Source organism: Hippopotamus amphibius, chromosome X (assembly GCF_030028045.1).
Source record: "Hippopotamus amphibius kiboko isolate mHipAmp2 chromosome X, mHipAmp2.hap2, whole genome shotgun sequence".
Classification (NCBI taxonomy): domain Eukaryota; kingdom Metazoa; phylum Chordata; class Mammalia; order Artiodactyla; family Hippopotamidae; genus Hippopotamus; species Hippopotamus amphibius.
Window position 1 is genome coordinate 18,711,776 of NC_080203.1, and position 21,209 is coordinate 18,732,984.

The window sequence follows — 21,209 nt, forward strand, 5'->3', positions numbered from 1 at the left end:
GCCCACACTTGCCACAACTAGAGAAAGCCCGTGCACAGCAAAGTCTCAACACAACCAATAATTCATTCATTCATTCATTTTAAAAAAATAGTGACAATACCAAATGCTGGTGAGAATGTAGAAAAACCAGAACCCTCAGACACTGTGGGTAGGAATCTGAAATGCTGCGGCCACTCTGGAGAATAGTTTGGCAGTTTCTGATAAAACTAAACATGCAATTACCATAGGACCCAGCAATCACTCCTGGGCATTTATCCCAGAGAAATGAAAACTAATGTCCCCTACAAAGTACATGATTTGTACATGACTGTTTATAGCAGCTTTACTTGTAATAGCCCCAAATTTACAACAACCAAAATATCCTTCGGTAGGTGAATAGTTAAACAAACTGTCGGTATAATGAAAAGGAACGGACAACAACTTGGACGGACCTCAAGGCTATTATCCTGAGTGGCAAAAAATGTCTGCACCAAGATCTCCACCGCTGACTCCCCAGTCCCCCTACCCCACCACCCCTAATTGCAAACATTTCTAGATTCACTTCCCTAGGATTCAAAAGACAAATTGACAAAAAGAAGCACTTCAGGTGATTTCAATTTTGTGGCAGTGCGTAAAGAGTGACAGTCTCTAAAACAATGTTTCTTAGATATTATCATCATTATCCCACATGTACAAGACACACACTTGTGCGTGCACACACACACACACACACACATATCCAAGATGTCGGACTTTTCCTGCTATGGGATTCCTGCCTCTATTGACTCATTTTCAAAGATGAAAGATAGAGACCCACCTGAGCTGTACTCAGATGAGAGGAAAAGGTGATGGCTGGTGGCAGCGTAGGGGAAAGAGTAGCAGGGAAGAGAGGAAGATAATCCTGATAAGACTTGTAGGGAGAGGCTTGTGCTGGCCTGTGCTATAACTCTGTAGCTTTGGTCTTGGCCGTTCTGTTGACATGTGCTCACTATCTCCCCATCTGCAGCCCCAGTTCAGAGTCTGAGAACTGGTGTGGAAATGGCCCTTCTTCAGGGAGGCCTTGAGCCAGACCCCAAGACTAGGTTAGAGCCTTGTGTTATACACTCTCATAGCACTTGAATCTGACCTTGGTATCATTTATCACAATTTTAGTTACATCTTTTTGAGATTAACTATTGAATGTTAAATAATGATGCATGCGTTTATCTATTTAATGTGTCTCCCATTTGCGACTGTAAATTTTATGAATGCAGGAACCCTGTTCTACTTCACTTTTGTATATTCCCAAGCATCTAACACACCGCTGGTCCAAAAAAGGTGCTTGGTACATATTTGTTGGATGAATGAAGGAGGGAGGGTAGCAAGATACTGATTGAATTCAACATAGTTACTAAAAATCATATTAAGGAAAGTAAACTTTGATTTATATTTATCTTATCTATTATGAAAATAGGAAAAACATTACTTATCCCACTTACCACATTGGATGAGACTAACTAAATATGGAGATACTCTGGAGTAAAAAGCACTGTTCAAGTCCATGGGCTAATGATGATAAAGCACTGGCTTCCTACCCCTTGAGTTTGGGGGCAGGCGCATGGTACATTCTTTTCATGGAATCCAGGCCCTGGAGGTGCTATGTATGAAAATGTGTCCATCTCTAGGGGGTTTCTTTCCACCCACCAAGGATCCCTCCAAATAACCCAGTAGAGCCCAGGGGTTGGTGGAACCATGTGCTAGGTTAGAGTGCCCGCCCAGGCTAAATAAGGCCTGGTAGGGATCAAAAAGTATGGTTTCCATTACCTTTATTTATCTCCCCCATGGGAATAACTGAGTTGAGTTGAGCAAACACAAAGGATTTGAGAAAAGAATCTCCTTTAGACTTTGACCTAGGGCTCAAATACTGTTTCCCATGCTTCTCCAGGTTTTCCATTCCCTGTCACTCACCTGGAAGCCCCCCTCCTCACCAGTCAACAAGGAAGCCAGATTTTTCCAGTGAGAGGAATTGGAGGGGGTGGGTGCAGATGTTCCACGTCAGTACATTTCAGGGACAAGTCCAACCTGTTTAGCCTTTAACACATAAGCTTGCCTTTTCTTCTCAATATACTATGATCCAGCCGCAGGCCACCCAGGCTCCCCCCAACCCCCAGCCCCTTAGGGGAAACAAGGTCCTTGCTGGCTGAGTTCCACATGCGATTCCCAAGTTACAATGAACACTGCTCTCCTCATGGCCACCTGACACCAGAGCGGTTGCTCAACCCTCCCTCCTTCCCACGCCTGCAGGGCTGGAATTAACTTGGTTCCCTGGGCCCCCGACTAAGTCAACTTTTTCCCAAGGTGCCCTTCTGCTTTCTACCGCTCTTGATTGAATTCATCCCGAGTTTCTCCTCCCTTTCTCCATCCTGAGCTTTCTACGTCCTTGAGGATTCTCCCCTTGCCAATCACATTTGGGTCAGAGCATTTTCTCACAATGGTCTCCCCCCCACACCTGGCCCAGGCCCGTGTCCACTCTACTCTTGTTTGGTTTCAGGAGTGGTCCTTTACCCACCAGCACCTGGCAGTCACCAAATACCTACAGGCTCCTGAAATCACCTCAGTCTCCAATGCAAAGAGGGTCTAATTCCAGTACAAAAACAACAGGGGAGATGGTTATAGAAAAAAAAAAGACAGGCAAGATACAAATATTACCGAATTGTCCGATGAGAGTCGTTTTCAGCAAAATAGCTCGAACTGGGAATGGCTAATCAAATCATACTCCATGAAAATCTACTCAAGGGCATTTTACAACACTTTCCTAGAAGCATACTTTTTGTATGTGAAGCTTATTCAAAGTTCTCTGAGAATACAAGTACCAGAATCTTATACATTGGGCTTTTTTTCTAGGCTTGACCACATTTTTTAAGCAGGAGGAAACAGTACCAGTTCATAAAACCAAGAAATGTGTTGGCAGTTGATTTATTCTGCATGAAACTTACTCCTTTGTCTAGCTTGGATGTTAAGAAGGGGGAAGGAAAGACAACCACATTGATGTGAATGCCCGTCCCCTTCCCCACCCCTCCTGCCACCTTGAAACCTAGCGGGTCTCCTAAATAAGCTGGTTTGCCAAGGCAGAGGCCATCGTAAGCAGCACATGAATGAAGCGAAAGAAAAAGGAAACTTGGGAAGGCTCAGAAAGCCCTAAGTGCGGTGCCAGGCATGTTGTTAGCACTGAGTAAATGTTAGCGGTGCTGAGGAGAGAGAAGTGGAGACAGAGCCAGTGGCCAGATGACCTTGGATCCTACGGGAAAGAAGGGGCCTGGCAGCCGGCATCTCTCTCCTTGCCCTGCCACTCTGCCTTTCCAGCCCAATTCAAAGCTTGCTTCGTGGCCCCTCAGGTTGAACAGCTGACACTTTGTTCCCAAACTCACAGGTGTGCCGTCCTGCATATCTGGGTGGAATGTCGCTCTTGTCTTCCTGCAGTTACTGAATCGCTTTAAGGGAAATGCTGTACATTTTTTGAAGGGAGCCCACGCTTATATTTGCTCATAGTGAATTTTACAATTTAGAAGATGATGAGCTTGTTTACCAAATAAATATCTGTTTGGATCCATTTGTCATCCCTTCCCTGGCAGATGCCTCCCTCCCTCACATGGCTGTGGGCTCCCAAAGCAGGGAGGGCAGTAGGGTATGAAAATGTGAGTCGTTGGTCTTCTGGGACCCAAAAATTATTTCTAGAGCACAGGATTTACAGTCAGAAAGGAATTTTTTTTTTTTTACAGAAACGGGTAAATCCTAGATACTCTATGTATACAAACCTCCTTTCCAACAGTTATGAAAGGATATTTTAAACTTTACATGAGAGCCCTGTTGGTGGTACATTCTCATTGCTAAGTTCCATCCAAACATCGCTTTGAGAGAAAGGAGGTCACATAAGAGTTGCCACCTTTGGGTCCTGAAATCTTCCCAATAATGCTGAGACTCTGAAAGTAGGCAAGGGTCCTTGTTACGGCCCTGGCTCACTTCCTCACTGCTGTGCATCTCATGTCAAAGCAGAAGCTGGTAACATACACCGAGGGATAGAATTCGACCCAGGGCCAGGTCAACTTGAACAGTTCTGCACAGAACTCCAACTTTAAATCCACCCTCCATGGAAGCAGTCTCCTGCAGCTGCTCTCTCCCAGCTGCCCAGCCAGCTGCCATCAGGCCAAAATTACCCCCACCTCAGGGTCCCCTCCACACACTCCTTGGGGCTCATATGCTGAGCCATTAGCTGGAATTGCCCACATTGGAAGTCAGTTCTGGTTTTCACCAATATTTTTTTTTTACGATAAAAGGGCAACTTAGCAATACCCCTCACTCTCAGCATGTGTGGAATGAGATGCTACAAAAGCTTGCTGAGTCAGGCCCCAAAAAACAAATGGAGCCAGAGATGATATGAATGTGGAACCAATCAAAAAGTTTCATGGGTTAGAAAGGCCTGGCTTAATGGTTCTCTTTAAAACATTTTTTTTTTTAAATTTTCAATCACATCACATAGGGTAGAATCCTCACACTCTTTTTCCAGTTCCTTGTTGTTGGTGGGTTTTTTAATTTTATTTTATTTTATTTTTTGAGATATTGGGTCTGTTTTTATGTGTCACTGGCAGAGTTTGTGGGCAAGAGGAGACTGGGTGTGACATTGAGGCTGGGAGTCACAGGGAGCAATAGGTCAAGAATCAAGGATTCAGGATCTGAATCACTGTTGCTTCTGTGGTGAGAGGTTGTCACCCAGGCAATTAAGTGCATATTAACTTTCCAGCAATGTAATTTGAAAATCAGCACATCAAATAAAATATTTCACACCCAGGAAAAGCCAAATGCACATTCCTGCATATGTGTCCTTAAGTGGTATTTTTATGGAAGGAAACCTTATTTGAAACACATGTCAGAACAGCAGTTGAGCTTATGAAAGGCACTGAGAAACCATGGCACAGAAGGTTTTAAGGCATTGCCCGTAAAAAGCATAATCCTCCGCGTCAGTGCCTTCCACAGTCCACACTCATGTTCGGCACTCGTGTTGATCCACCTGTGTGTACAGGTGTCCTCACTCATTTGTGCAACATTCATGGCAAAACCTGGTAGTCATACTGCTCGCGTGTGTGAAATGAGGAATGGAAGTGGCTCCGTCATCTGGCCCCCCAACTGCTCAGCCTCAGGGCAGGAAGGGAATCTGGCAATGATGGATAGGATTCTATCTGGACATCCCTAGAGGAGCTTCCTGAGACCAGCATTGGAATGAAGCTGTTTTCTGTCCACAGCTGAGAGATTCAGGTGTTCTGAACCCTAAGTGGGGAGCCCCGATCCACCCCCAAGCTTCTTTCTGGGTGTCTTAGAGGGGACGTGACAGGTATTGCACGTAATCTGTGCATGAGGAAGGAGAGGATCGGGGTTGGCCACGGTCCCCAGCCTGGGGACGCCCCCACGATAGAGAGATGTTGCGGGTGCATCGTCAGGAAAAGGTTGCCATGACTCTCATTTCTGTTTCTACCTTCCGGGATGCGTGCCCGCCGCCTCTCTTTTTTCATTCATTTGTACATACATTCCTCAAGTATTTACCGAACACCTATTTCAGGCATAAGCCTGGGCTAGCCAGGGCAGGAGTATACAGAAGACGCTTGTTTTCTCCTCTCCCTCTCAATGGGTCTTCTCTCCTTCTCTCTCTCCCCATAATTCAGTGGTAACAGGGTGGATGGGGGAACATCCAAAATTCATCCATTCAGGAGACATCCATGCCAGGAATTTCCGGCAACCCCCCGGAGAGAGTGGCAGATTGATGGGAGTCTAGTTGGGACTCACAAGGGGGTGGAGGGAGGCAGGGGTGGAAGGAAGCCGCAATCAGGCTTGCTCTGTGCCGTGCCCTAGATGTGCCCTTTCTCATATCTCATTCAACCCTCCAACCCAAGGGGTAGTTACTGTACCTGGCCCTGTTTTACTTTAATGAGGAAACTGAGGCCAGGAGGGGGATGTGACTTGCCCGGGGTCACCCAGCTAGGAAGCAGCAGAGCCCCAGTTCAAGCCTAGGTCTGTCTCCAATGCCTAGGCATTTGCAAACCTCAGAATGTGGTTTAGATGTCCGCATGAAAATAGGTTAGGAGCTTCTAAGAGGTGCCTCATATGAGCCCTGTTTCCCTGTGCAGTTTACTTGAGTTTCTGTATTCAAGAATCATGATTTTAGGGAATTCCCTGGTGGTCCAGTCATTAAGACTCAGGGCTTTCACTGCGGTGGACCTGGGCTTGATCCCTGGTCGGGGAACTTGGATCCTGCAAGCTGTGTGATGCAGCCAAAAAAAAAAAAAAGGAATGATTTCAATAATGGCTACCGTTTATTGAGCACTTACATGTCAGGAACTATACTAAACAGTTTTACACTCATGGTCTCATTTAATCCTCACAACAACCCTATGAAGTATTATTATTGTTGTTGTTGTTACTCTTCTTATTTTATAAATGAGGAAAGCAATGCTTAGAAAGTGACATGCCTGGGGTTACCCAGCATGTAAAAACAGAGTACAGTTTTACTCCAGGTCTCTCTGACACATCTAAGCCACTCAGCTACTAGACTATCCTGCCTTAAGCCCTCCATGGTCTTATTATTTTGAAGAATCTTTCCTCAGACTTTCTTCTCACCCTTTTTCTGTCCATATAAGTGTCTCCATGTAAACCTCACCCATTTCTGTCCTGTAAGATGAGCTAAGTCACTGTCTCCTCCATAATCTCCTCCCCAAGACCACTTATTATCCCCAATATCTAATTAACCTAGACATCCCCAGGACGTGTCCATGTAGCACCAAATTTCTAGTCACCTTTATAGGCTCGTGGAATCTTAAAAAGACAAAGTAAAATCATAAACTCTTGTATTCAGAAATAAAAAATGCTACTTAAAACTTGATTTAAAAAAAAATGCCTCCCAAGTCAACCATCTCCCACCGGTAAAATCTCTCAAAGGAAGGGAAGAATCCTCCTTCCTGAAAATCAGTTTATTTTATAAACAATGATAAGGTGGCCCTTTTGAAAGTGTTGCTTAATTAGAGACTCAGAATTTAAACATACATTCATAGTGAGGGATGCGTCCTGAATGACTGTATCCCTTGTGAAAGACAGTTCTTCATATTTCTTTAATCAGCTTCTTCCCCCTAGTTCTGTAGCACAAACACCAGGGTGGCTGCCATTTTGTGCCAAGAGTTTCTCTTTCCATTTTCCAAGGAAGCAAAGAACCAGGAATGTCTCCCTTATCTCCCAGTCCCCTGTACGGGGTCATGCCCTTTGAGGACTTACTCTGTTTCAGCCTCTACCTCTAGGCAGTCAGAAAAATGACTCTGAACCACCCAGAGAATGAGCACCTGCTCCAGTGACTGTCCCAATGTGAACACGCTAATCCCCGGGTTTAGGAGAGGTTTGCCTTCCATGGAAAATGGCCAGGCCTTTCTGACGGGTCAGCCCTGCTGGTTTTAATAGCCTGGTCTTGATTTCTAACAGGTGGGGGCCACAGTTGTTCAACTCCTATTATGAGCCAGTGCATGGCTCAAACAATATAGGATTCTTCATGAGGAGTCTGAGAGAAGGCCAGATGGTATTATTGGGGGAAATCAGCTTAGTTCCTTTCTCCAACATCCCAAGCTAGTGGCTTTGACCAGAAAACAAGAGCACCCCAGCCCCAATGCTTTCTTTATACTCACCATGTGGGCTTTTTTTAAAGTGAGTACTAAAATGTTTGTGACAACCGAACTTTCATCAGGGCACCAGGGCTGCCCAGCAGTAGTTGTTTAGAACATGGAACTAATGTGAAGTCCCTTTCAGCTGTCTGTTCCCTCCCCCCTCCCATCCAAGCCCTGTGTGGAGCTTCACAAACATCTAGGCCTGGTAAACGAAGCCCAGCATTCCTTTAAAGACATGATGAAATCAGAAAGAGACACAATCTCTGTCCTCAGGGTGGAATTAGGAACATGCAATTCCCCTCTTCTGTAAGAAATGTAAGAGTTTGAGAGTATGCAGTACCCTTTTTCCAGTCATAGAGATTTTGGGGGTGAGATTGCAGGCCATTCTTCATGGTTTGGGGTTGCCATATTTGGTAGCTTTGTACAGTAGCCATACACATTTCCCTTGTCAAAACAGCTAGAGAAGGCCTGAATATACAGCGTGTCCTGAGGTGCATTATGTAGCTTATGGAATAAATGTGTTCTGTTGAAATCAGGAATGACTGCTTGCTCTTAAGAAGTCTGAAATACAAGGAGTGATCAGTGATCTAGAATTATCTTCTCTGAGTGCCTCTGAATTTCTGTCTCTCATTTATTGCCTTTTTTTCTTGATTCTTCCTGATTGAAAAGCTATTAATTGTCTCAGCTTCCCATCGTCCTAGACTCTGATCCCCATTAAGAATCTATACCTTTTTTTTTAATGTCGTCTTTGTTAAACACCTTCCATGAGCAGGGCAGATGCTCCCAGTCCTGTCTTTGCTACTTACTAGCTTTGTGTCTTTGCTGAGTTTCCTGACCTATCTGAGCCTTCATTTCTTGTTCTGTCCAATGTGGCTATTACTGAGTACCTCCCACACAGGGTTGCTGTGAGGATTCACGGAGATACTGCAAGCAAAGCCCCTCAGCACAACATCTCAGTAAATGTTCGCTTCCTTCCTTCCTTCTTAAGAGGAATTTCTGATGAACAGCCTTGTCTAATGGGTGAACTCGGTTTCTGTCTTTGTTCCCAGAACTTAGGAGTGGAAAGAAAACTTTAAAAAGTGACAAGGGGAAACACAAAAGACATGCTCAGCTGCTTGTGCATACTCCTCTCCAGCTTGTGAATACTCTGTTCTCCCTCTTATCATTTTCAAATATTGGCCTATTCTGGAAAGTTCAATCCCCTCCCCTCACTGCCATTTGCCATCTTAGAGCTACTCTCAGCTTTTCACAGCTGTGGGAAGTTGCTCCCGGAGCCCCTCTGTACTTTTGATTTGCTCGGCTCCTTGGCTGAGTTTGAGGGTCAGTTCTGCTCTCCTCTCCTAAATAACCCAGCAGCCAGCACTAACGCAGAATGTGACCTGTATCTGGAGTGGTAGTCTGTAGGTCAAGCCACTTCAGGACTTTCCCTTCCTTTCCACAATGATTTGCTCACCGTAATATCTTACAATTTTGTATCTGGTATAAAGGGGCAGAAAAGCCAGGCAGGCTGCTGGGAAGGCCTGAGGCCCAAAGTTTCTCTGCCCTTCTGGGCCCCCATTTCTACAACTTTAACATGTGATGTCTGTCTTTGAAGACCTTACAGGATTGCTGCAAGGATCAAGGAAGATAACAGGAGAGAACGTACTCTATGGGAGGGGTTTCTTTATACACAGAAAAGATATCCAAATTAAAGGAAAAAAACTGAGATTTATTGCCATATGTGACTCATGTGTATTGAAACAAACTTCCAGAAATCCTCGGATTCTGCAATTGCTTAGAACATGGCAAAGAAGCATAAACAGAGGGGGAAAAGTTGTTCCTACCACTCCTTTCTAGGTTAAATAGAGAATATTTACATGTTTGAGCACTTGCCCTATAGCTGCGATGCTAGTTCCAAGGAGCAGAGCCCCAGCCTTCTCATTCAGTACAGGAAGTTTGTAAAGAGAATCCACAGTGTGGGGCTTTCAGAGATCATGCTGCTTGGAAAGGCCGTGTCAGCCCCCCATCACTTAGAGCTGGACAGTAAGCCCCGTTCTGAGTATTTATGTCTATATTGTGACTCACCCTCCTTTCTCCCCTGGCACCTTGCCCTTGCCATCGCCACCAATATCAGTAAGTGCCAATCATAACAAAAACCTGGCTGAGGGCTCAGATCCCTGTGAGGCAGTATCGTGTAATCTTGTATATATCAGGAAGACCTATATACATAACTGTATGGTGTGTGTGTGTGTGTGTGTGTGTGTGTGTGTGTGTGTGTGTGTGTGTGTGTGTGTGTGTGTGTGTGTGTGTGTGTGTGTGTTCTCTCCTGCCCACATTCATAATATATGCGCTAATTATGACCACATTATGATACACAATTATGAACACATGATGAATTATGATAATATATTATGAACACATGCATGGAACACACATGGCATTTGGTCATAGGGCCTTCAAGATGCTCTAACCTAACCTCCCACGTAAGACAGAAATTCCCTCTCCAGCCATCCTGACAAGCGACCACCCAGACTCTACCAGAAGGCCTGCAGAGAACCAAAGAAACTTAGTTCTACACCAGACTTCTCTGTTCATTTTTGGACAACTTTTAAAGTTAGGAAAATCTTCCTGATGTTACACTAAAATCTCCCTCCCTAATTCCATTCTCCTGCGGCCGTCCAGTACCAGCACCAGCACCCCTTTAGACAGGCTCCTTTCTTTCTAACTTCCTGTCTCCATTCCTGGTTAGTCATCATTTTCCTAATCCCAAATGGAATTTAATGTTGTAGCAAGACATAGAGTCAGAACATTCATTGTCTCAAGCTCTTATCTCGGGAAGGAGGCATGCGTGTCTGTTCAATTTGTTGGGAAAATAGATATATTAGTTTCCTAGGGCTGCTGTACAAAGGACCACAAATTGGGTGGCTTAAAACAACAGAAATGTATTCTCTCACAGTTCTGGAAGCTAGAAGTCCAAGATCAAAGTGTTAGCAGAGCCATGTTCTCGCTCTGATGGCTCTAGGAGAGGATCCTTCTTTGCCTCTTCTAGTTTCTGGTGTTTGCTGAAAATCCTTGGCATTCTTTGGCTTATAAATGCTTCACTCCAGTCACATGGCTGTCTCCTCCCTGTGACTTCACATCGTCTTCCCTCTGTGTTCAAATTTCCCCTTTTAGTAAGGGCATCAGTCATATTGGATTAGAGCCCACCCTAATGACCTCATTTTAATTTGATTACCTCTGTAAAGACCCTATTTCCAAATAAGGTTACATTCTGAGGTACATTCTAAGGGAGTTAGGACTTCAACATATGAGTTTGAGGGGACACAATTCTTTATAGATATAGATAGATATAGATATAGATATATCCAAATGATGTAATTTCAAAGGCTTGGCCCTTGAAAACAATTTCAGAAAAGAGTCCTTTATTCTTTGTTAAGGGGAAGATAGATTGCCAGATAGGAGAGGCCCTCCTCTTTTTGCTGTGAATATATATTTTAATAGTATTATATATCACATATGTATGTATTATCAGATATAATAATAGGTCAGCCTTTTATATTTATTTTTAACATTACTTATATGCTATATGTTTACTTTTAAATATATATACATTATAATAGGCAGATGATGAACACACGTTCAGCCTATTATGTATATATTTTAATGAAATACTAATTGCATGGAGAAGGTACCAAGCCAATGCTACGCCCCAAGTATTCTGATATTACTAGGATTAGGACCTATCACACCCAAAGTCAAAACATTTGTTATATAAAAGGTACAGATGGCAGAAATGGAGAGTGATATCTGCCAGCGAAGTACAATAGCTTATGTGGAGATGGGGTCAACTTCAAAGCATTTTGGGGATCACTCAGGCCGGGGGACACTGAAACAAAACCTGGGGTTGGCCTGGATCTCTCTCGGTCTAGAGTTGGCAGAGTGGATTGGGCAAGCCTGGCCCAGAGTGAGCCGGGGGTGAGCTTGCACTGAGGGAGACTTAACCCACCTTGCCTCCGATTTCCCAGGAACCTCTGGTGCTTTCTGATTTGCACCTCTGTGCTCGGAACTGGTAGTAGACGTGTAGATGTGCTCTGAAGAGGAACAGACATCCAGCTCGTGGTTTGGTTCCTCCTTGAGGCTAAGGGAATCTATCCACGGGCGACTTCAGGGGGCTGTGTCCATTCGCGTCAGTCAACCCAGGGATTCCAGGAAGCCCCTTCTACATACCCATTGCTCCTCAGTACCCCGTGGGCCTGAGACTTCTGGTTCTGATGATGCTGTGTCCCTCCGTTGCCTGGACTTGGTCTGGGTGGGCTTAAGAATTTCTTCTCTCCTCCCATGTAAAGCTAGATCAGAGGAAAGTTGCACCTTGTCTTCTGTCGACAGGTTGACTTCATTCAGTTACCTGAGACCATCAGAGTTGGGGTAGCCTGTGAATCTACTGCTAAATCTGGGCATGCATATACTGGTTGTGCTTGGTTGCTTGATAGAAGAAAGGAGGATAGAGACCAGGGTTGTGGAGTTAGTGCAAGGAGTGCTGGCTCCATTTGGAGAGGCTGGCTAGGAGCTAATTGAGAGGGCAGTGGGTTCCATTGGGCTGGGCCAACTTACAGCCTTTGGCATCAGTGAGGTCAGTAGGCAGGCAGGTGGGTAAGCAGGCAGGACTCTTGACAGGGGCCCTGCACTTTCTACGAAGAAAATTTTCACTGCTACCCCAGGCCTTCAACCAGGAGTTTGGGGAAAGAGTGGAGGAGAGATATAGCCAGTAACTAGATTCAGGCCCTTAGGGACTGGACAAGAACAGTGGATGATGGCAATTTCTGGTGGTTCCTTCATTCCTTTATTCAGTAAGTATTTACTGAGTACTTACCATGTACCAGACACTATGGTAGATCAAGACTCAGCTCCCTAAGGAATTTAAAGTCCAAGCATTAAGGGATGGGGAAAAATAGTAAAGATCAGGGCAACAACAGGAAATAGATTTGGGCTTTCCTTTCTTCTTAGTGTGTGTGTCTGTTCTTCCATCTGTCCATCTGTGTGGGGGGGGGGGCGGGGCGGGGAGAGACGGATTTGCTCTTCCCACAATGTCCTGGCCTCAGAGCAATGCCTCTTTACCTATTCCAATATGCAGCCAAGCCTCCCAAATTGTAGGCTCCCTAACAACAACCAACAGCCTTCCTATCAAAGGAACATTTTCTAAACCTTTTCTCCCTCTCAGGAGCCAAGATATGGTGAATGGACTCAGTCAGGGTGTACACACACGCACCAAGTGGCCACATTCTGGGTGGGGCATACACGAGGTAGCTTTGGGTTTGGGAGAGCCGCAGATTGGTCAAGTCAGGTAAAAATCGGCCAAACAGCCTGTAAAGTCAACCATGGTTTGATTTGGACTAAAGCCATCCTTCAGCTGGGGCCGTATATGTGCACCTCACTTTAAGAAAACCTGTACCTAAAAATCCCAATTTTGAAAGGGAGAGAGGAATGTGCCTGACCATTTTTGAAAGCTGTCTTGAGCCCTCGTTTATTGACACAGGTGTATCAAAGAGGTGGTGAAGCCCTTGAAGGAGTGTCTGATTCAGTCCTCTGCCTTCTGATGGTAACACCCGGAAATCATCTTGGGCGAAGGGACCTTTCTCTGGTTTGGGCAGCCCTCCAGAGACAACTAATGGGTTAAAAAGGCGGCCCTGCTACTGCAGATTTGCAAGCTCTGCACAGACACAAACTTTCCTTGTCTTTTAAAATGAGAAGGGGCTCTGGGGCTTTGTGGCACAGGGTGTCGTTTTCTGAAAAATCAAACTCAAATAAATTATTAAATTAAAACATAAACTGGATTGGGGCACACATTTGGGATTTTCCTTACAGTTTATGGAAATTATGAAATACATCCCTTCGTTCAACTTTAAAAATTAAACTAACTCAGCTTCTCTGCATGAAAGGGAAGGATTCCCATGACCTGATATTTGTCATTTCCACTAAAGTATGGCTTTCTGTATTTATTTGGAAATACTTATGTTCAGTCAGGGTATGGTTTACCCTTGTTGCGTAGCCTTTATTATGGTTTGATTTCACATCAGACTCCTCACCTTTTAGTAACCAAATTTATGACCCAGCGAAAACTTCTCTCTTACAAGGAGCTTGGATTCTTACTAATTTCGCAACCTTTATTGGTACATGAGATGAACCATGACATTTAAACTATGCTTGATAGCTTAACAGATTATAAGAACAAAGCCAGATGGCCCAAACAAAAATCATGCTTTGATTGCTTTCAAATTCAATGTGAAAAATTAAAAACAGCTTTCAAAAAGCCTTGCCCCCTTTCTTTTTTCCAGAAATGACATGGGATCATATATATGTATATAGATTTCCCCTTCCCCCAAAACTAAAAGTATATAAACCAGAAATTTAACAATGATTATTTTCAGATCGAAGAATGTTTTCTTCTTTTTTCTTTTCTATGTCTCCCAATTTTTCTACAGTTTTTTTTCCTACAATTTTTCTACTAAAAGCAGAAGAAAAAAAAAACAGAAAAAAGCACTTTTAATGATTATTTTTTAGTTTAATTTGAATGAAATCTTTCCTAGGGTTGAGTCAAGGTGTTTTCCTTGGTTGAGAGAATGGACTTTGTTAAGCATTAGCAGTTCATAATTATTCTTCCTCGCGAAACAATGAATAATGTGTGGTTACTTTAACACCGTGTTTCACAATGTTGGAAAACGAAACCGGGCCCGGATTTCTTTAGGATGAAAGTAAATTCTACAAAGGCAGTAATTTAATTTTCTAATTCACTTTACTATACCTTCAACATTATTAATATAATCACAATCCTCACTTTCTTTGAGAGCAACGAACCAGTTTAATTCTTTAAAACTGGACCTCAATTTTAAAAGGCTCCCAAACCTTGAGATAGTTGGCTGGGAAAAGTCAACATCTGACTATTTGAAGTTCTAAAGTAAAGGGTCCACAGAGTGTTAGGATTCTTTCTTCTGTTCTTATTTCGTAAAGGAATCTTTATTCTAACTCAGATTCATTTTTCTTCGAATCAGCTGCAAGAGAGTGAACAAACTTTACTGCAAATCAATGCCCTAACAGTTATATTTCCCTGAGATAATTGCATACTGCTTTGGAGTTTCCTTTTCCCCTCCTTTTCCTTTTGTTTTGACAACAAGATTCTGGGAAAACAATATACAAATGATAACTATACTGTCATGAGTATACTGAATTTTAAAAATAACTGTCGACCCCAAAAGCTTCCAGAAGCTTATGGAGTGAATTCTTTTTCCAAACCGTTCTTAAACCAGATGTGGAAATGTTTAGCTAATTCCCCTCCCCATTCCCCATGCAAAGAGTTCATATGTGTCTCTAACAACATCAGAGGAGATGGGGAGGGAAAAATCTGTCTGCTTTCAAGGAGATTTGTGTTACATGTCTCAATTCACTCACCAATATCACAAAACTAATTTGGACTTCAACTTTTGCCTCTTTTAAAAAGTATCTTTTTTTTCTTCTGAGATTAAAAACGCTCTGTGTTTAGACCAATATTCAATCTCTTTCTTGTAAGATATTAAGAAAGAGAGTTCATATTCCCAGAATGAAACACTTCATGTTTTTTTTTTTAAATGTAAAGAATGTATTAAGAATTAGGCTTATTAGGGCATTGTTTTTAAAGGGAAAGGAGGAAAACTCTTTTAAAAGAACTAATGGAAAATGTATATGCATAAACCACATTTAGAAAAACAGAAAGCTACTGTACTCTGTAGCTGCAAGGAAAGCAAACATTTTGCAACCAGGTGTCATTAAGCAGCTCAGATTTTGCCAGCCTCTTTATAGCTCATTTCAGGACTGCAGGTACCAATAGCTGAGCCGTGCTTGGCTATACAAATGTATCAAAGGAGCTTCATAGGCATAAATTGCAATCAAGCCAAAATGGGGCTATGGTAATGCAAACCCTGAGACTTGCTTTCTAACAGCCCAGCCACCTCTGAGAAGCCAGACAGTAGTCCCGGGGTGAGGGCTGCCTTCTCTGCAGTTATTTCTTCCCCAGTCCTCAACTCCCTTAGCTCCCGGGATGCTGGGCATGGCCCCAGCTATGGCTAAAAATACCTCCAGTTTGGCACCCCGCACAACCCTCTCTTCTGGCACCCCATTCCCATCTCTAGCGTTTTGGCCCCCTTTTTCCTCTGCCCCCCAGCCCTGTAATCAGAGCCCACCCTCTCCCTCCCCATCCAACTACAAGGTCCCATTCTGCAGACACATCTCAGCTGGATGTTAGAAAAGCCAGATGATTTGATGAATTCACACTGTGTTGTGAATGACTTATAACCATCCCTCAACACACACCCACACACACCCTCCACCCTTCCCTGGGAATTGCAGGCAGCAGGGAAGGGAGGCTGCCCAGTTCTGATGACCTGTGCTCAGCAAAAGGGAGCAACTCCCCAAGAGTGGCATTGAGCTAGGGGTTAGCAAGTTCATTAGCAAGTGCATTCTGCTCTCCCCTGATCTCCCAACTCCTCCCTCTCACCTTAGAGATGCAGTCTTAAACATGGGTCCCACAGACTTCATTTTTCAGTTTTATCTGAGCTCAAAGGTATGTTGTCACACACATTTATTGCTCCAACTTGTGGCAATCTCTCCCTGGCTACCAGAAAATCAGAGGAAACAGATTCTGTCCTGATTTTGGAGATTTGTGCTAAATAAACCCCCAGACTCAGTGATGTTACTAAACCTCTTCCTTCAAGACTGATTCAGTGCAATGTAATTCAAAAAGTGGATGTTGGGGGCGGGAGTGAAGTGGTCTAAAATAATTGGTTGGGGGATGACTGTAATGTTTCTCAGAGAATCTGGGCTTTTTATAATTCTCTTTGGATTAACCTTGAGAAGGAGGAGGAGGGAGGACAAGAAAGATACTCAAGGGTGGGAAAGGAAGTGGATGGCTAACTTCCTGGACAAGAACACAGCCTTCAACTTGGTCTCAGTTTTGGGGTTTGAACAACTAAATTGGAGTGGAAGGATTGTTCCCCTGGCCCATTCCAGGAACTACTTAAAGGGGAGGGTTTTGTTCAGGGCAAATAGGTCCAGGTTGTGAGATGATGTGAAGGAAGGAGGAGAGAGGGAGAGAAAGGGAGAGATAGGCACTCCTAAAGCAAGCTCAAGGCAAGGTGGTCTTCCTGAGACCAAGACAATAGTGCAGCAGTGATGAAGTGATGATCTCAGCTTCCAGAAGGAACCTCAGCAAATATGCATCATTCCAGAGCAAGTGGTTTGTGTATTTAACTGTCCAGTCATTATGCAGGACCAGCTGGCATCAGAATTTACTTGGTTTTTATTGATGTTGTCGTCATATTTTGTTTGGTTGGTTTTTTGGAAGGGCAAGAGGGTTGGGGTTTTTGGTCTGTTGCTGCTGCTGCTGTTTCTTTGCTTTGGTTTGGTTTGGTTTGGTATGGGGTTTTTTTTTGGTTTTTTGTTTTTGTTTTTTTTTTTGCTTTGTGAAAAACAAAAAAGCAGTTCTAAGAGAGACATTTCAGAACAAAGAGGAAGGGAGGGAGCCAGGTAGACCTCATAGGCTTCTCTTTACACCCCAACATCCCCAAGAGAATGAGGAGTCAGTAATGAGAGAGGGAGAGACAAGGGTACCAATCAGATCAAGTGCTGACGTAAAAGCATTTCATCCAGGACACAGTACCCGGCTGGTGGGCTCCTCTGCCATGGTTTCCATTAAAGACTGCAGCAAATTCATCATCTCAACAGAAGAGAAAGAGTTGCATTTTTGTAACTGAAGAAGAGGGAAGGAAAGAACTGTCTTGGGATGCTTTTTATTTAGCACGGTGCTGGGCACAAAGTAGACACTCAATAAATATTAATCAAAGAATGAATTCATTTATGCAAGGATTACTTAACTCAGCAGGGAACAAAAGTAAAACCCTGCATAGACATTTCCTTTGAAATTTTAGGCACTTTTCTATTTGATTTCTTTCATTTTCACTTTAAAAATGAAAGCAGACTTGAATATTTGATGATATTCCTGTTCCTTCCTCCTTTCTTTGCGTGTACTCCTTCTGAAACTGTTTTGGACATTTGTTCTTAGCATGACTCTGTTTTTCCTCCTTACTGCTCTGCCTGTCACTCTGCAGGAGCTAAAAGATAATAGGACTGGGAAGTGGCTACGGAGCTTTCTACTGAAAAAGAAAAGAAATTTAAAAGACTAGTGAAAATAGAAGATTGTTAAGCAAAGCATATGACCCAAACCATGGCCACAGAGAATATTTTAGGAGGTGACTTGGCGATCAACATGTAAAGCACAAACCCAAGGCTCGCTTTCTTTAATATGGGACTTCTGGGTAGTGTGTAATATGGATGAAAAAAATGTCAAACTAAAAACCAGTATGCTTTTATTTCTGCAATTTCACTACTTTACAAGGTATCCTGATTACGATATCAGGAAATCTGTTGGCCATAATGGCTTATGATGCTACTGCTGGCATTTACGAAGCATTCATTAGATCATTTTACGTGAGCCACTTGGCAAAGTTTCAATATTTGGTTGTCGGGAATAAACCACAATTTCTTGTTAGGTTTTCATTTAATTAAATTTGTTGCAACCCCCCCAAAAAAAGGCACTAGAGAAGGGAGGACACTGGGGCCTTCAGGAGGAAAGTGCTGTCAGCTTGAATTAAACTGTCATCTCCTGTCACCTTAATGTTTGGTATGAAAACTGTTTTGTTTTCTTTTTTGCTGGGTTTGCACACAAAGGAATGCTACTCCTAATCGGCATAGACTCTCATTCTATATGTGAGGGAAACAACATGCTAAAGTCACTTCAAGAAGCCATTGTAGTCATCTAGAGACACGTGAGTTCCAACAGTGACCTCAGAATTCACTTCTCTCTCACAAGGATATTGTCCTTTGCTTTTTATTAATTTTTTTCAGTTTTATTGAGGTATAATTAACAAATAAAATTGGAAGGGATTTAAAGTATTCAACGTGCTGATTTGACATATATTTACATTGTGAAGAAATTTCCCCCATAAGTTAATTAACACATACCTCACTTTACATGTTTACCTTTTTTCTTTTTAGTGAGAACGTTTAAGTTCTACTCTCTTAGCTTCTTTTTTTTTTAATGCTTTAGGAATGGCCTTTTGTTTTTAAAAAATGGTTATGTTTAAACTTTCAATAGGAAATAAGACGATTTGCCTTTTGCGTGTTTGTATGTTCTAGAACTCCTCATCAGACAGCTTCCTGTTTCCTGAGAGTCATTACCTGATCGGCTACCAGGATGAAAGTTTTCAAGCTGATAGGAGGGCTGGTCTTCCTCACCTCGGTGTTTTCGGCCTGTTCCGGACAAAATCCAATGACTGTACTGTGCTCCACAGACTGGTTCATGGTCACCGTACACCCCTTCATGTTGAACAACGATGTCTATGTACACTTTCATGAGCTACACTTGGGCCTGGGCTGCCCTGCCAACCATGTTCAGCCACATGCCTACCAGTTCACCTACCGCGTGACGGAATGTGGCATCCGGGCCAAGGCTGTCTCTCAGGACATGATTCTCTACAGCACCGAGATATACTATGCTTCCAAGCGTACCTCGTCTAAGTACGTGATCCCGGTGTCGTGCACTGCCCCCCAACGCTCCCCCTGGCTCACAATGCCCTGCTCCGGGGAAGGAGCCAGCGAGGGAGCTGTCACAACCCCGGACGGGGAGACATGCTATGAGGTGTTCACCTTGTCACAGTCCAGCCAGAGGTCCAACTGTGATTGTCCGCCTTGTGTCTTCAGTGAAGAAGGGCAGACCCAGGCCCCAGGTCACCAAGCAGAGGCTCAGGAGGCCCATCCCATGCAGTTGTCTTCCTCTGTTAATAGTTCTGAGAACTGGTCCCTTCACTTGGATGATCAGATTGCGTCCATGTGATCCCTAGGTTTGGGGTCTCCTGTAGATGCTCTTTCTAAAGTTGGGATATAATATTTACAAATATCAGACAAAGAAGTGCTTTTGTGGCCCTCTTATGTGTGCTTTTGAGAAAGAGCAGCCCGTGGTAATTTCATGAATAAAGCTTTTTTATATTTTTGTATCCTTTTTTTTTTCCCTTTCTTGGCAGCACCACAGGGCATGTGGGATCTTAGTTCCCTGACCAGGGATTGAACCCATGCCCCCTGCAGTGGAAGCACAGAGTCTTAACCACTGGACTGCCAGGGAAGTCCTGTATCTTTTTTAAGAGAAAAAATAAAATCTTGATGGCATAAAAATATCAGTTGGGTGTTTTTATCTCATAAACACATACATAGCTTTTACGATGGGCCAGACACTCTTCTAAGTGCTTTACAAACATTAGTGCCTGGTCCCTTCCCTAGGATGAATTCTCTCTCCTTTAAGGTCCCTCAACTGAATCCCTCCGTCTACCCATATTCCTGAGACTCTACACCACTCAGCTTAGTACTTAGCCACATACCTTCTTAGTTTGATCTATCACTTTTCTGTGTCACTTTTTGTCCATGGAAGGCAGAGTTTGCACTAGTGATTTATAAACCACCAGCGGAGGGGGGGGAGTCAAGGAAGGGAGGAAATACAGGGATATGTGTATAAAAACAGATGATTGAACTTGGTGTACCCCCAAAAAAATAATTAATTAATTAATTAATTAAAAAAAAAAAACCACCGGCGGTTCTAGAAATCACTCAACTCACATCCCACCAACTGAGGCCGGGGCTAGATCTCATACTTAACCACAAACTGATAGTACTCTGAAAAGAGTTTTGTCCCCTGACTTATGTGATCAGAAAATTTTCACCCAAGTCTGGCTTCTCAAAGACTTGGAAGGGGAAGGTAAGTCAGTTTGTTTGACAAATATTCACCGGGCACTACTGTATTTTAGGCACTAAGGATATGGCAGTGAATAGAAACTGAAGCTCAGAGAAATCAAGGTCACACAGCTAGTAAACAAATAAATAAGTACACAGAGAAAATCAGACAGTGACAAATGCCATGATGAACTTAAAACAAGATGATGTGAGAGAAATTGGAGAAGGAGTCAGAGCGGTCAGGGAAAGCATCTGAGAATTTGTCCTTTGAACTGAATCTTGCTTGTGAAAAAGGAGCCAGCCCTGGGATGATCTGAGAGAGAACATTCCAGATAGTAGAAGTATCTCACTGAATCCTCACTCCAGTCCTGAGAGAAATACTCTTACTATATTCATTTTACAAATAAGGAAACTGAGTCACGGAATGATTAAGAAACTTGTCCAAGGCCACACACTTATTAAGAAGCAGACAATGTTAGCACAATATACATGATAATATACACAAAGGATTTCAGTATACATTAGTAATTCAGTCATTGTCTTAGTCTGTTTGGGCTGCTATAACAAAGTACCAAAGACTAGGTGGCTTATAAAAAAATAAACAACAGAAATTTATTTCTCATGATTCTGGAGGCTAGAAATTCGGGATTAGGGTGCTAGTATGGTCAGGTTATGGTGAGGGCCCTCTTCCAGGTTGCAAACTGCATGTGTCCTCACATGATGGATAAAAAGCAAAAGAGGCCTCTGGGCCTCTTTTATAAGGGCACTAATCCC

At 43.3% G+C, this 21,209-nt stretch overlaps 2 protein-coding genes across 2 annotated transcripts in view; both read left to right on the plus strand.

The window, feature by feature from the left end:
* The window catches only part of PABIR2 (PABIR family member 2), a 220,054-nt gene extending 201,071 nt beyond the window's left edge, over nucleotides 1–18,983 (plus strand). Inside the window, exon 10 of the mRNA XM_057718105.1 lies at nucleotides 18,852–18,983. Coding sequence (XP_057574088.1) covers nucleotide 18,852 — 1 coding nt within the window. The 3' untranslated portion in view covers nucleotides 18,853–18,983. The remainder of the gene's footprint in view (nucleotides 1–18,851) is intronic.
* PLAC1 (placenta enriched 1) lies at nucleotides 18,910–19,871 on the plus strand. Its single transcript, XM_057718106.1, has one exon. It carries the CDS (start codon nucleotides 18,910–18,912, stop codon nucleotides 19,546–19,548), a length of 639 nt encoding a protein of 212 aa, XP_057574089.1. The 3' UTR covers nucleotides 19,549–19,871.
* Nucleotides 19,872–21,209: the final 1,338 nt, after the last annotated feature.

Coding starts and splice junctions, on each gene's coding strand:
- PLAC1 (XM_057718106.1), top strand. CDS start 18,910: ATGAAAGTTTTCAAGCTGATAGGAGGGCTGGTCTTCCTCACCTCGGTG.